Source organism: Osmia lignaria, chromosome 9, assembly GCF_051020975.1.
Source record: "Osmia lignaria lignaria isolate PbOS001 chromosome 9, iyOsmLign1, whole genome shotgun sequence".
Classification (NCBI taxonomy): domain Eukaryota; kingdom Metazoa; phylum Arthropoda; class Insecta; order Hymenoptera; family Megachilidae; genus Osmia; species Osmia lignaria.
Window position 1 is genome coordinate 2,993,217 of NC_135040.1, and position 14,899 is coordinate 3,008,115.

At 34.2% G+C, this 14,899-nt stretch overlaps 3 protein-coding genes across 3 annotated transcripts; 2 read left to right on the top strand and 1 right to left on the bottom strand.

The window, feature by feature from the left end:
* The first annotated feature begins 1,769 nt into the window (after nucleotides 1–1,769).
* On the top strand, nucleotides 1,770–3,596 carry kin17 (kin17 DNA and RNA binding protein). The gene is made up of 2 exons (XM_034316744.2): nucleotides 1,770–2,458; nucleotides 2,537–3,596. The coding sequence occupies exons 1-2, from the start codon at nucleotides 2,053–2,055 to the stop codon at nucleotides 3,307–3,309; spliced, it is 1,179 nt and encodes a 392-aa protein (XP_034172635.2). The 5' UTR covers nucleotides 1,770–2,052; the 3' UTR covers nucleotides 3,310–3,596.
* Nucleotides 3,597–3,755: 159 nt separating this feature from the next.
* Nucleotides 3,756–6,791, top strand: LOC117600204 (protein KRI1 homolog). Its single transcript, XM_034315292.2, has 8 exons — nucleotides 3,756–4,070; nucleotides 4,152–4,243; nucleotides 4,312–4,710; nucleotides 4,772–5,270; nucleotides 5,345–5,595; nucleotides 5,661–5,921; nucleotides 5,984–6,141; nucleotides 6,212–6,791. Exons 1-8 carry the CDS (start codon nucleotides 3,959–3,961, stop codon nucleotides 6,789–6,791), a joined length of 2,352 nt encoding a protein of 783 aa, XP_034171183.1. The 5' UTR covers nucleotides 3,756–3,958.
* Nucleotides 6,792–7,387: 596 nt separating this feature from the next.
* Nucleotides 7,388–10,818, bottom strand: LOC117600212 (uncharacterized). The gene is made up of 7 exons (XM_034315303.2): nucleotides 10,393–10,818; nucleotides 9,636–9,904; nucleotides 9,382–9,570; nucleotides 9,041–9,290; nucleotides 8,436–8,504; nucleotides 8,277–8,366; nucleotides 7,388–8,210 (listed from the first exon to the last, which is right to left on the bottom strand). Exons 1-7 carry the CDS (start codon nucleotides 10,687–10,689, stop codon nucleotides 8,049–8,051), a joined length of 1,326 nt encoding a protein of 441 aa, XP_034171194.2. The 5' UTR covers nucleotides 10,690–10,818; the 3' UTR covers nucleotides 7,388–8,048.
* Between the last annotated feature and the right edge of the window lie 4,081 nt (nucleotides 10,819–14,899).

Here is a 14,899-nt window from a genome sequence, read left to right on the forward strand (position 1 = left end):
AGTTTAATTTTGCAATACTTTTATGTCATGAAATCAAGTCAGACTTTCTATGTTTCGAAACTGGTTATTTGATATATATAGCAATCTAATACTTATTGTCGAAATTAACACCGTAATTATTTTTCATTTTCACAATACACAGGATTAGTTTGATCTTTCTAGAACAAAGGTTAACGACCCTATTGCATAATTTCCGTGTACGAATAACCGTATAGTTCATCTAGAACATGTATCTTATCTCTCTCGTCTATAATTACTAATTTCCTGAATACTGTGGATCCACAATCAAGATTACGTCGTATCGTTAAGTTCAAGTTCGCGTTAGTTCGAAATAGATTTTCCAATATTCGGCCTTCGAATGTATGATATAGAATTTCGAATAAGAGCATATTGTGCTTGTATAAGTGTGCTTCTATGCACACTTTAAATACTTACATGCGACCTTCTTCTCTAACTGCATAAAACAGTACCTTCATTAAAATTATCAAGACAATGATAGATTTTAAGAATACGTGATTGTACGAAAGCGCCAAATTTTCTGTTATTTTAGGCCGTGAAATTGTTCGATAATAGCTTACTATTGACCTTATAAGATGCACTGTATTTGCATGCGTGCATTCTCGGAAACGCTTGCGTGTGTAGAAACGTGTAGTATATAACGCCTGGTATATTGCCAAAGTGCAATATGAAATTGAACTGAGTGAGTGGCATAGTACCAGGAGCGAAGTTACAGTAGATTACGTGCAACTACGAGTATTTGATTACTTAATGATCGATTAGATTTACACGTTACTGCGAAGATGTTAGAAAGTGGTTGATTTAAAGAATCGATTAGAATGTATACTGTTTTCACTACTTGCCGAATAATTTGTAGATATTGTAAAAAATATAAATATTCTAATATGTTTTATAAGTGAGTTGAGACCATAGTCAGTTCCATAAAATGACCATTCTTCAAGTTAATTTGAAAATAAGTAATAATCATTTGTTACATCACTGATAGTGTGCAAACGTCAATTACATTATTTATTATGAAGCTTTTGGTAGCGTCACATGTTAATTATAAATTAATTGCGAAATTAAACCGCAACTGAAAAGATAGAAACAGAAAAATTATATTAAAATAATTCTTTGACAAATTTGTAGTTTAAAAAGACCGCCATAAGTCAAAGCTTTTAAAATTCGAGTCCAGCGCCATCTATACAAAAATAGCGGAAACTACTCGACGATTAGTTTCCGCGATTTCCCGATAGATGGCGCTGGATTCGAATTTTAAAAGACTCTCTTATGGCGGTCTTTTTAAACTACAAACTGACATCTGACGATCAATTTTCATTCTCTTTGATTCTATTTTTTTTTTAAATCAGTCAAACGCTGCACAAAACTGAACAATTATTATTGTAATTGTTTCAGAAACTTGTATTTACTTCATGCACTTTAGTAAATAAATCATTTGAAAAAAGCAACTGTGTTATTATTTAATTTACCCAATTTCATTTCTGAGTTATTTATTTAATGCTCGTAATTTCTTTTCTCAGCTATTTATTTAATTGACTTAATTTCGTTTCTCAGTTATCTTATCTTATATATATAAAGCGCAAAGGCTTCGGGGTCCCTGACACCCCAGATGCCATAATGTATTCGTGCTTCGGGGTCCTTGACACCCCAGAGGCCACAATGTATTCGTGCTTCGGGGTCCCTGACACCCCAGAGGCCACAATGTATTCGTGCTTCGGGTTCCCTGACACCCCAAGACGGTATCATGCATGTCTAGTATTCTACTATCTGTAGTCACTGATCTTTATGCACACGATAAAAAAAATAGTGCACTAAATCTAATAGAATTTTCATTTTATTAGTGTAATGCACAGCTTCTCATTATGCACAATACCAGTGTATAAATATAATAAGGACTTATACGTAATTAAATGACAAAACGTTAAATTTGTCAAAAGATTTTAATGACGTATAACCTACATGAAGCACTGACTAAAATAGTTTTGAGTAAAGAATCTTCATTCATTAATTTTTAATTCCACAGTGATTTAAACAATGGGTAAACACGAAGTAGGAACACCAAAGTACATTGCAAACAAAATTAAGGCAAAAGGTTTGCAGAAATTAAGATGGTATTGTCAGATGTGTCAGAAACAGTGCAGAGATGAAAATGGATTCAAGTGTCACACAATGTCAGAATCTCACCATCGCCAATTATTGTTATTTGCTGACAATGCATCACGTTATATGGATCAGTTTTCAAGGGAATTTTCTCATGGTTATTTAAATTTATTAAAGAGACAATTTGGTACCAGACGTGTACCTGCTAATCGTGTTTATCAAGAATATATCTCAGATAGAGGACATGTACACATGAATGCTACAATTTGGGTCACTTTAACTGGATTTGTTAAATGGCTTGGACGTACTGGACAATGTGTTGTTGATGAAACAGAGAAAGGCAATTTACATTTATGATTTTTATAAGTAATGATATAGTTTGTATTGTTATTTACTAAAATTTTGTTTTTATTTTTAGGCTGGTATGTAACTTACATAGACAGGGATCCAGAAACACTAGCAGCTCAAGAGAAAAAAGCAAAGAAACAGAAGATGGATAAAGATGATGAAGAAAGGATGATGGAGTTCATAGAAAAACAAGTGGAAAAGGGTCAACAAGAAACCAATGTACAAAATGAGGCTTATAAGGAGCCGTTGACACGTCCTGAAAATGATACCCCTTTGGTTCTTGAACTGAAAATAAATAAGAAACCAAAGTTACTTCTTAGTTCTGTGAAACAGGAAAAAGTTACAGATATGGGTTCTACCAGTAGCGAAGCAATTTCTGTTTCTAATATAAAATGTGAACAGTTAAGTGAAAATGAGGAAGAAAGTTCACTTAAAAAGACTGATAAACATAAATCTAAACATGATCCAGATGATAGCAATGAAGAAGGTTGGTTAAGAGAGAACTTAATGGTGAAAGTAATCACAAAGACTCTTGGAGAAAGATATTATAAAGCAAAAGGAATAATTGAGTCTATTGAAAATTCCAATTTCGTGGGGAAAGTAAAATTAAAGTCACCTGAAGAAGTCGAAAATCATGTTATAAAGATAGATCAGGAATATTTAGAGACCGTAATACCTGCTATTGGCAAGGATATTATAATTCTTTGGGGAAAATACAAGGGTATGAAAGGTGTAGTGCATAAAGTCCATATAGAAAACTATTGCATTGATGTAAAGTTGAAGGAGAACGATACTGTTGTTAAAAAGTTACCTTATGAGCAAGTTTGTAAATATGTGACATGATTACCTATCTCAAAGACTGGAAACAATGTGTTTCACTTGTAACATTTTTGATAAAATGCATTATTTGTATTTCTGTCTTTTGTCCATATTTTGCAGACTTTTGCTACTTTTGTGATTGTAATATTGGTCAAATATTCCATTTGTATTATGCACATATACACAATAAAATGGAGATATTCTATTTTAGTCTGTATTAACTGGCAAACAAAATAATTTATATACCTGTAAATAATTACTTATGTATTTTAGAGAGCACCTGCGTACAAAATATGCATCGAACGTTTAACATTTAACGTTTTATGTACAGTATTTTTCAAATAAAAGTAATTTAAGAAGTTATTTGTATTTTCTTTCCTATACAAGATATATGTATATGTATATATATGTATACAGCAAGCTCCATGTGGTTTTGACTTGTAACATAACCTTTTGCTGAAACATAACCTTCATATTTTATTCTGCAACTCCATAACATTACAGCAAGAATAAACAAATTTTTATTCCATAAAAATAAGATATTTTTATTTGTAGCAGAACAATAATATTGTTTAGCAATTATAGTACTATTATAATTGTTAAACTAATTAAAAATTTAAGAACTGTCTTTGCATACAGCATGTGTTTGATTGTTAAATGATTTGTTGATACCATGCCTACTTTATTTAATGGTGATAAATCCGATTCTGATGAAGAATTGAAGATCAACACGGATTATGCTAAAAATTACAACAATTGGAGACAGAAAGAAGAATTTAATAAATGTAAGTACCTTTACAACAAAAGCACATTTATTAGTAACTTTATGCAATGAGCATTTATAAATAACAGTATTTATATTTCAGTAAAAACAAAATATGGAAACGTTAGTGGAAGTGGAACATCAGATGAGGATTCTGATACTGAGAGCTCATCTGAAGAGGAAGAGGAAGAAAATGTAAATCATAATTTTGTATGCCTAGAAAAGTTTTATGTACATTACTATTTAATGTTTATTTTTTATAGGAATTGACCCAGCAATTTGATAAAGATTTCTATAAAACATTAGCTTATTTAAAGCAGAAGGATCCAAAAATTTATAATCAAGATGTAACATTTTTTGATGATACTAATAAAGCACAAGAATTATACAGTGAAAAGAAGAAGTACAAAACAAAGAAGGAGAAAGCTGTTTTCTTAAGAGACTATGAACGAAATATTATTGTAGAAAGAGAAGGAAAATTTAGCGATAGCGAGGATGAAAGTACATTGAAAATGAATGAGGAACATAGTAGCAAAATCACATATGCGCAAGAACAAAGGCAGTTGAAAGAAAGTTTTAAGAATGCCTTGCACGATGTTGAAGAAGAAGAAGACACAGATTTATTGAAGCCAAAAACTAAATCTGAAAGTGAAAAACAAAAAGTAAGAAACTTCTGTTTGTATTTTTTACTGCAAAATAGATAATATCATTTTTATTGTTTAGGAAGAGCTAGATTACAAGGAATGGTTAAAAGGGCAAGAAACTGCCATAGATGAAAATGAACAGAAGGTGCTTAAACCGTTGCGCGATTTTTGGTCCAATCCTAATTTGGATTCAAATGAAAAATTTCTAAGAGATTATATACTAAATAATAAGTATTTAGATAACGAGTATACTGGTCCAAATGTGGACGATGAACATATAGTTCACGATAGCGATGAAAATTTATCAGAAGACGAAAAGAATATTGTAGAACAAGAGGAATTCGAACATAAATATAATTTTAGATTTGAAGAACCTGATCAGGAATTCATTAAAAGGTATCCGCGTACTTTGGAAAATTCTTTACGAAGAAAAGACACTCGTCGAGCGCAGAAGAGAGCGGAAGTAAAGAAGAGAAAGGAAGAAGAAAAGTTAAGAAAAAAGGAAGAACTGAAACAGTTAAAAGCATTGAAGAGAAAAGAAATCGAAGAGAAAATAGAGAAATTAAAAGAGATCACAGGCAAATAATATTAAATTTATTATATTTGTATTTAGTTTACTTAAATTAAACTTAAATTATTAATAAAATTACAGGGAACGATGATATACAGTTTAACGATATAGATTTAGAGGGTGATTTTGACCCAACTGAGCATGATCGAAAAATGACACAGCTTTTCAACGATGATTATTATGCAGCTACCGAGGAAAATATTAAACCTGAATTTCCGGATATCGACGAAGAACTGGAGATCGAAAATACGTGGGACGATTACGATCCTAATACGGATTATTATAACGAAGAAGAATACGAAGGGCCACATTGCGAAGATGCAGATTTTAATGTACTTAATTTATCACTATTTTCAATGACTTCAGTTGAACTACAATTCAATCAATATAATTTCAGATGGATGCCGATTATGATCCATCTAAAAGTGTCAAGGAAGAAGAAGAAGGTACAAAGAAAAGGAAACGTAGACGGAAATCTAAATTTGCTGAACTTATAGCTAAAGAAAAGCCAAAATTTGATCCGAAAGTATACCAGTCGTACGAAGAATACTTTGACAAATATTATTCCTTAGATTATGAAGATATGATTGGTGATATACCGTGTAGATTTAAGTATAGGAAAGTTGTGCCAAATGATTATGGTTTAAGTGTCGAAGAGGTAAGTTTCATATTATTTTTCAAAATATTAATATCCTTTAATTATGTATTTTTCCTTACTAGATATTAGTAGCCGACGATAAAGAATTAAATAAATGGTGTTCACTAAAGAAAGCTTTACAACATAAGCCAGATCATGCGGAGTTAAACGATGTTCGAATGTACAAAGAAAAGGCTAGGAATGAGGCACTGAAGAAAAAAGTACTTCGAAGTTTATACACGTAAGAAAATAAAAGAAAGACACTTGTCTTTTTTTACAGCAGGCTATATTTTGTATTTAATATTTTTTAGTAATCCGGAGGATGAAGAAGAGACAGATAAAAAAGAAATTATAGACAACCAGAATATCGCCGAATCTACAGAAACGAAGAAGCGTCGAAGAAAGAAGAAGAAGAAGAAAGAAGAAGTTCAAAATAATTCATCAATTACTGAAACTGTATCTGTAAATGACAAAGAATCCAGTGAAAGTAAAAAGAAAGTTAAGGTTAATGCAAATCAGAAGACAAGCAAGGAATCAAAAGAAAGTTCAAAAACAGAGAAGCGAAAGCAACCGGAAGAACAGTCTGAACAGCCATCAAAGAAGAAGCGTAAAATCAATAATTCCAAAAAATCTACTCCTATTGTTGAGGATAAACCACAAAAAGAACAAGGTCAAGAACCAGATGAATCGAATGTCAAACATCCAAAGAAAGAAAAAATGAAAAAGAAGATGATAAAGAAGAAGACGTTAGGCAAAATAAAGAAAAAAGGCGCTAAAAATAATAATATCAATGGTGATATTACTTCATTGAATCCAGAGAGGTTGAAGATGTACGGGATAAATCCAAAGAAATTGAAGAATAAATTAAAATATGGAAAACAGCAGCAATAGTTACGACATATTGTAAATACAATATAAATCTGTATATATTATTTGATATTAAAATAGTTTGTCCTTCTGTTGATACTCTTTTTTTACATTGTCCTGGTGGATATCGTAACACGCCCTATTTAATAGCTGGGAATATGTTCGGCAAGGATGCGACGGGTTCGAACACTGCTACCCTCAAGTAGGAGTGTCTCTGTTGTTAGGGCAAATCCGTTTCGACATGATAAACGACGTTTGAGGATTATTAGAATCGCAACAGCCTGTCTGCGTTTACTTTTCTAAAATCTCTATTGGTAATCCATCCCATATGCTTCGGTTAAGGAAACGGTTTCGCTCGAGTTCCCTGCTATCTGTATTACACTTAACAATCTCCCAATTATACAATTTGTATAGTTAAATAATTCAAAAAAGAGAATTTAATTATTATTGAGAAAGATTGTTAGTAATCAGGAATCTAAATGTCTATTACACTATCAATAGCTTGAAATATAATTTTATGGATACAGTTAAACAACGGTTTTTGCAGATATATGAAATGTTCAATTGCAATGTTACTGCGGATTCAATTCTCACCGACTGGAATAATTTAATCGACAATAAAGCCGAAGTGTCTCTTACGAATTTTAGTTAACGAGATGGGAGAGGATTAGGGATGGCACGGTACTTGCACCCATCCAAACTGGTCTTACTTTCCCTTGGGTGCAATATATCAATTCTCCTCGCCCCTCCAGTGAATGTTCCACGGTAGCAGGTGGCTCCTGACGGCCACCATCGTTCGCACCCTTAATACCCAATTAATGTTATACGCCTTGTAAACGCGTGTCGACACTATGGCAATTGTTATAAAATTCAAACAAATCGTATAAAAAAAAGGAAGCTCTAAACATTTTACATAAAATGATTTCAGGGATTTTCTTGATAAAATGTGGGGGTGTTGTGCAATGTAAAAATTAAAAATTTGAAGAACTTGGATCCTTTTTGCATTGTAAGAATTTTTCTGAGTGTTTGAATATTTGAAAGGCACGTATCAGTGGTATTAACGGAAATTAAGAATCTGTTAGGGACAGGTCAAAGTGGAATTACGAACTATCGAGTTTCAAGATTACCGAATTTCACGGACTAACGCCTCCATCTGGAATCGTATGGGGTGTAGTGTAATTGAGGCATCATCCCTGTCCACCTTCTAATTGGCGGAAAATTGTTGGGGCGTATATCGGAGAGACTTTAAGTACTCCAGAAATAAGATTCCAATTACGAATTTTAATTGTACTTTATCGTACAATTCATATTAAAATCATTGCAACCAATAGGTGCGTCGTTTTCAGTTGTAAGATTTCTCTCAAGCAATCGACGGTATGTTTTTGTCGTCGTATCTTCCATTTGAATGAGGATCACAAGATACGTGATGACTACTCCGATTATCTGAAAGGCAAACAAAATTAATGACAATACAAATTAGTAATTTTAATTAAAAAAATATTGATGTACGCTTAAGATGAACGAGTGATCCACTGTGAAAAATCCACAGGCTGTGAACATCAGAGGGTTCTGGACCATTTGTAGAGTGAAATCTCGAATCTGTATAAGCAATTTTTTGTTCAAAATTAGTATTTTTTTTAATATTTAATGAATTTTCAAAGGGTTCACCTCTGCTCGAAATTCTTTGCTCGTAGATGTCTGGTAAAGCTTGCAGAAAAGATCCCCAGTGCTTGCGCTCTATAAAAAAAAATATGTTAGCAATTTATTAGCCATCCGTATCTAAGATTGAAAATCTTGAGAATGGGGCTATAGCATTTAGACTTTCTGTCAAACGGTAAGAGTTATCGAAGAAATTCTTGCGCCATTGTGTTTAGTGGGTCAAAATCTCAACGAATGGCCGAAAAAATTATTTTTTTCTTGCCACGGTTGGATTGCAGTTTCCCGGGTAATTGATCTCGACTATTTTATCGGATAAATCAAGGTCGGAGAAGACGATAGGAAGTGTCCCGAGGTCGATATCACGTGGCGTTACAAAGTTATGGCCATTTTAAAAAATCAATTTTTCAAAAATTTTTCGATAATTTCAAATCCAAAAAATAACCTAACCTAACCTAACCTAACCCAACCCAACTTATCAGCACTACCAACTTATCATTGGGACACTTCCTATCGTCTTCTCCGACCTTGATTTATTCGATAAAATAGTCGAGATCAATTACCCGGGAAACTGTAATCTAACCAGGTTGTTAATTAAAATTACCAAATCACTTTACCTCGGTGCTGGTTTTACCGCAAGCGTGGCCCACAGCAAATATTTCTAACCCGCAGAAACAGGCCGCGAATGTTGGAAGTACAATGAGTCGTAGGGTTTGTTCCATGTCTGGACTCAGCCATAAGGTTTTGTAATTTGTGTGAAGGGAGGTAACGAGGTAGGTGAAAGCAGAGAATATCAGCAGCAAAATTTGTACTCCATACGTGCTGTTCACGACACCGGCGATCTTGATCAACTCCAGATGAGCTTGTCTTGATAAAAAAAAAAAAAACAATTGCATTTACAATTAAACAATTAATTAATCAAGCAATATTAGAAAATTTAATTTTATTGAATTCTCACTTTACTAGTCTCATTGTGAGGGCGTCTCCTTTGTCTCTCTTAATGTCTTCGTTCTCGAGGGAGCTGAATTTTTTATTATTGAAATCGTAGAACATCGTCAGGATTCTCTTTTCCTGTGGTAAATCCGGTTTCGCAGCTTCTAGGCTTCGAAGTAGATCGTTCAATTGTTGAAATTTCAATTCGAGGCATCTGGTAATTGAAAGACGTTGGATACATTTAAGTTTCAAGCTTTAAATTATAAATTTTATTTCTACCTGATCCAGAAACAAAAGGAGATAACGCAGACGCTGTATAACAGCAATGGAAAATGTAGGACGAAGATAATGATTGCCTTCTTGTACAGTTGCAGCATCGGCGGTAAATACAGCAGATACTGAGTGACTGCACTAGTCAAAATGAATAGTGCGCTGATCGCAACAGCGTATAATTGATACTGATAGGCTACACGATATTCTCTTGGCAAACCCATCTCCTCCGCAGATTGATCGTACTTGTTAAACAGTGCAATTACATTCTTCACATTCTTCGAAAAAAGAATAAAGGAGTGGATGTTACTCTTGAAAAATGCTCTCGATACTCACAAGGGAATGGTAGAGTTGCTCGTCCAGACTGTTTATTCGAAAGAGCACGAAACGAGGAGTTTATGGTGCAATTTTTTCAAAAGTTATGGAACTTTGAAATTTTCATATTTTTAAGTGTAAATGATTTGAAAACATGAGAAATCGAAATATGAAGTGAAAATTAAGTGTAAAAGTGACAAAGGCATGAATTTGAGATGATCAGATGATGTTTACTAACAATTAAGATGAGTTTCAGGGAAAATTGCATGTGTGATCACTTGCACTTAAAAATATAAAAATTTCAAAGTCCCATAACTTTTGAAGCCGTTACCACTGTCACCAAAAAATTGCACCATAAACTCCTCGTTTCGTGCTCTTTCGAATAAACATAACCTGGACGAGCAACTCTACTGTACACGTTCCCTGTCAAATTTTATTTTAAAAACTTTACCTTTGCGTTCAGTCGTCCTAGAGCGATTAAACTGCCCATTATTATTGCGTTAGCCATGTGGGTATACTTAATAGATATTCGATTCAGCATGAACACGTTTAAGAAGTACAAATTATCATATAATTCGATACCGTACTGGAACGTGTAGTAGAATATTACCATATAGCATCCGGAATAGAGAAATTCGAAAAATTTAATTACACGATTATTCGAATCGCTAAACACGCCTAATCCAGTTATTAATTGCATCAGAAGCAGAGGTGAAATCGCTCGATCGATCGTTTTTGGCTCGTACATACTTGTATTCGAAGGGAACACTTTAAAGATCAACTCTTCACTGTTCGCTCTTTACGGTTACGACGATTATCTTGTCACGTTCGTTGAAATTAATAGACGGTTGAGTAATGAATATAGTTTACCTGGATCGATATCATCACGGTAATGAAATTGCTGTTACTATCATATAGATCGGCTGTTAAATTGAATTTTTAATGATCAATCGTTTTTACGGTGTACACTGTCGAGAAGTACATGTGATTACCAATCAAATTGATGAATTAAGACATTAATTATAATGAAAAAAAAAATACAATGGTCTCTTCGCGTTAATTACGGACTTATACTACTTACCGCCATAGTGGAGGAAACTACGCTTGATGCGACAGAATACAAATTATTAAAAACATCAGCATTTAATTATTTAGTTTGTTATATTAAATTACAATTGCTTTAAAATAATTAAATTCTATTTTCAATGAATGGTACTGTTTTGAGTCACCGAATCATCGACGGTATCGGTGTCTAAGCTGAACTGTATTACGATGACCAAATATGTTGCCACCAAGGTCACGCACTATAACATAGATTGATAATTAATATTCTTTTGACAGAATTATTCAAAAAGAAAAGAACACCAACCTCTCGTAGGAAGCTGAAATTCAATCGAAAAAAATTGCTTTCCGGTTGCCCCAGTTGACTGTGCGATAATTGCAAAATGAACTGGAGGATCTATAGAAAAGTTAGGTGTATATTCAAGTGTAATTGAATCTTCAATAATCAGGGCCGGCCCTGGGCCTAGGCAGACTGAGCAGCTGCCTAAGGCCCCGCAAGGTCCAGGGCCCGCAGAAGACGATTTTGCGTCTAAGAACAGGTCCGACCCTGAGATTTCGGGGGTCCGAGACGAGGTCTGAAAAAGGGCCCCCTCAAATAAAATTTATAAAATTAACATCAAAGCTTGTATAACTAATTTAAATTTGCATTTAAATCGATTAATATTCTTCTTGCATTCTTAGACGCAAAATCGTCTTATGGGGGCCCTGGACCTTGGGGGACCCTAGGCGGCCGCCTAGTCTGCCTAGGCCCAGGGCCGGCCCTGCTAAGAATGCAAGAAGAGTAATGTTTACTTGAATATTAATCGATTAGTTATACAAGCTTTAATGTTAATTTTATAAATTTTATTTGAGGGGGCCCCCTCCGACCCCCGAAATCTCAGGGCCGGCCCTGCTAAGAATGCAAGAAGAGTAAAGTTTACTTGAATATTAATCGATTAGTTATACAAGCTTTAATGTTAATTTTATAAATTTTATTTGAGGGGGCCCCCTCCGACCCCTGAAATCTCAGGGCTGGCCCTGCTAAGAATGCAAGAAGAGTAAAGTTTACTTGAATATTAATCGATTAGTTATACAAGCTTTAATGTTAATTTTATAAATTTTATTTGAGGGGTCCCCATCCGAGCCCCGAAATCTCAGGACCGGCCCTGCTAAGAATGCAAGAAGAGTAAAGTTTACTTGAATATTAATCGATTAGTTATACAAGCTTTAATGTTAATTTTGTAAATTTTATTTGAGGGGGCCCCCTCCGACCCCCGAAATCTCAGGGCCGGCCCTGTCAATAATGATAGAATTTTTCTCACCTCTTCGTTCAATTCTACATCTGTTTCGTATAAGGAAAACTCGTGGACGACTTTTACCATTTTGCTTGCCTAAAGTTTAAATTAAATGAATCTATTTTTTTATCATTATAATGTTGCACTATACGCACCTGTTTCATCGTGTGCTCGCAGTCATAGCTCACTACGCAAAGTTTAATGAAATTAACAACTCTATCCACGGTTACTACCGTGATTAAATTGAACTTCAGTTTGAACGAGTTTACCGAATTGTGAATATCTATGTACATATAGTATAAACTCGCAGCGAGGTGCATTAGCAATAGAACCGCATAGAGCAACAATTGCATATCGTACACTTTGCTCAATAGTTTAGCTGTGCAACACAGCTCTAGATGCAGCAATCTTGAAATTATAGCAAATGGATCCTTTATTTCCGACAAATTGTTATTAATACATTCATTAATTTACCTGATCTGTTGAAACATCATTTTGGTGGACCGTGGTTTGTATTTGAAATCGGAAACTCGATTCTCGGGAAAAATTTTCGAGCGAGAGGAAAAATATTCAAATTGATGATTTTGAGTTGATTTACTGATCGAATCAATGTCTTGTTCTATTCGATGGTCTTTCATGAATATCGAACTTAGAAGTTTGCTGGTCTGTTTGAATCTCACCCCTAACCAACTATAATTCATAAAAATATTTATTTATCAAAGAATTTTGTTTCATTCGGATTTGACGTACAATACACCTGTCTTGAAGTCGAAAAGGACGACAGATCCAACGGTATTTGCGTAAAGATAGATAACGATGGCAAATGGAACGATTATTCCTGTTTTATATTCCAGTATGACTTTCAAATACATTCCGCATAATATGAACGAGCTGAAGAGCCAAACAGTTCCGTTTATCAAAACCCGAGTAAACATACTCTGATAGTTAAAAGGCGATGATAATTTATCGAATTTTTCGTCTACCTTGGAAACTTGTTTTTTAAACACCAACACATCCTAAAAGTAAACTTTTTTTTTTGACGTTTTACATCTACAAACTTTAACACTAGAACTACCGACGATTGGTGCACACTAATTTTTAAGTTGAAAATAATACAGAAAATTAAATAAATACGGGATGAAACAATTTAATATATATATCCATTCTTTATCTCGACAATAGTGCCACAGCGGGGGTCTACGCTAGGAACGGCAGACCCAAAGAATAAGAAATCGCAACAATAGGGCCTCTTTTACCACTTGCTACTGAAACCGAGACGTATCCACTGAAAATCAGGAAATTTGTAAACGTTTGTATACAGTAAAAGCTGGATATATGCAACATCGCTATCCTCTCCACTTGGGGGGGTCCCCCTAAGGCTTAGAGTCTAAGCGAAACGAGACGCTCGACGAGGAAGCCGTGTACAGTAAAACCTGGATAAATGCAACAAAAGAATGCTTGGATAAGTGCAACATCACTATCCCCTCCACTTGGGGGGGATCCCCCTAGGCAAACCGAGCCGTTCGACGAGGAAACCGTGTAATACGATCCGAACCGTTATATCGATGTGACTAATACTAATTCAACGATAAAACTTTTTTATTTTTAACTTTTTCTTAATGAAACTTTTACTAACGCATTTGTGAGATTTTTTTTGATTAAAATGATACCAAACACGATATAGTTTGAATTATATTCATTTATGTATTTATTTATTCTGAATAGGCTGCTGAACTACTGATTGCAAATTAGGTGCTTTATGATGTTAGGAACAGCCTGTGATTTCCATGAAACCGGACAGTTTCATCCTATTGAAAATTAAAGTAATTTACAAGCTAACAGTAATAACAGAATGATAATAGAATAAATAAACAATAATAATAGTATAAACAACATAGAATTGACACCTCGGCTGCCTAAATGATGTGTACGAACGTAGAATAGGTATCGCGGCTGAATACAAACGATGTGTACAGACGCAGAATCGACACCTCGACTGGATATATGCAACATTAAATGCCCAGAATCGACACCTCGGCTGGATATATGAAACATTAAATGCCCAGAATCGACACCTCGGCTGGATATACGCAACGTCTGGGTCCCAATGTTTGTTGCATATATCCAGCTTTTACTGTATCTTGAAAACTAATTAAAATCGGGTGTGTATTAGCTTAATGAATTCGTCTTGAAAAGCACTATCACATGATCTGAAAAAAAAATATATAGTTCCATTTATAAAACGAAACTTGACCATCATATCTTTTAAACTAATAATGCAAATAAATTTTCGTTTACGCCAAAACATAGGCCCCATTGTACCGTGCAATTTTCATATAAACAATTTTTCGTGTCATCAATAGTTACAAAATAAAACGCCTGTCACACTTTAGCGCGGACACCCTGTAGGTACATTCCAGCAAAAATACCTCGATAAAAATAAATTAAAATAAGACATTTGAAACAAGTCAATTTAACCCCTTTGGTAGTTCCAGTGTTAATGTTAACAAATTATTTTCTCACCTTCGAGGAACACCAACCCAGTACCACTATCCACGTAATCATGATGACATAAACTACGATCAAAAACAGGTGCATGGTGCCTTTTGTATTGTACGAAGG

Coding starts and splice junctions, on each gene's coding strand:
- kin17 (XM_034316744.2), top strand. CDS start 2,053: ATGGGTAAACACGAAGTAGGAACACCAAAGTACATTGCAAACAAAATT. Junction 2,459..2,536: donor TGTTGATGAAACAGAGAAAG/GCAATTTACATT, acceptor TTTTATTTTTAG/GCTGGTATGTAACTTACATA.
- LOC117600204 (XM_034315292.2), top strand. CDS start 3,959: ATGCCTACTTTATTTAATGGTGATAAATCCGATTCTGATGAAGAATTG. Junction 4,071..4,151: donor GAAAGAAGAATTTAATAAAT/GTAAGTACCTTT, acceptor TTTATATTTCAG/TAAAAACAAAATATGGAAAC. Junction 6,142..6,211: donor GTACTTCGAAGTTTATACAC/GTAAGAAAATAA, acceptor AATATTTTTTAG/TAATCCGGAGGATGAAGAAG.
- LOC117600212 (XM_034315303.2), bottom strand. CDS start 10,689: ATGTACGAGCCAAAAACGATCGATCGAGCGATTTCACCTCTGCTTCTG. Junction 9,291..9,381: donor CTCACAATGAGACTAGTAAA/GTGAGAATTCAA, acceptor TTTTTTATCAAG/ACAAGCTCATCTGGAGTTGA. Junction 8,211..8,276: donor ATCACTCGTTCATCTTAAGC/GTACATCAATAT, acceptor TTTGCCTTTCAG/ATAATCGGAGTAGTCATCAC.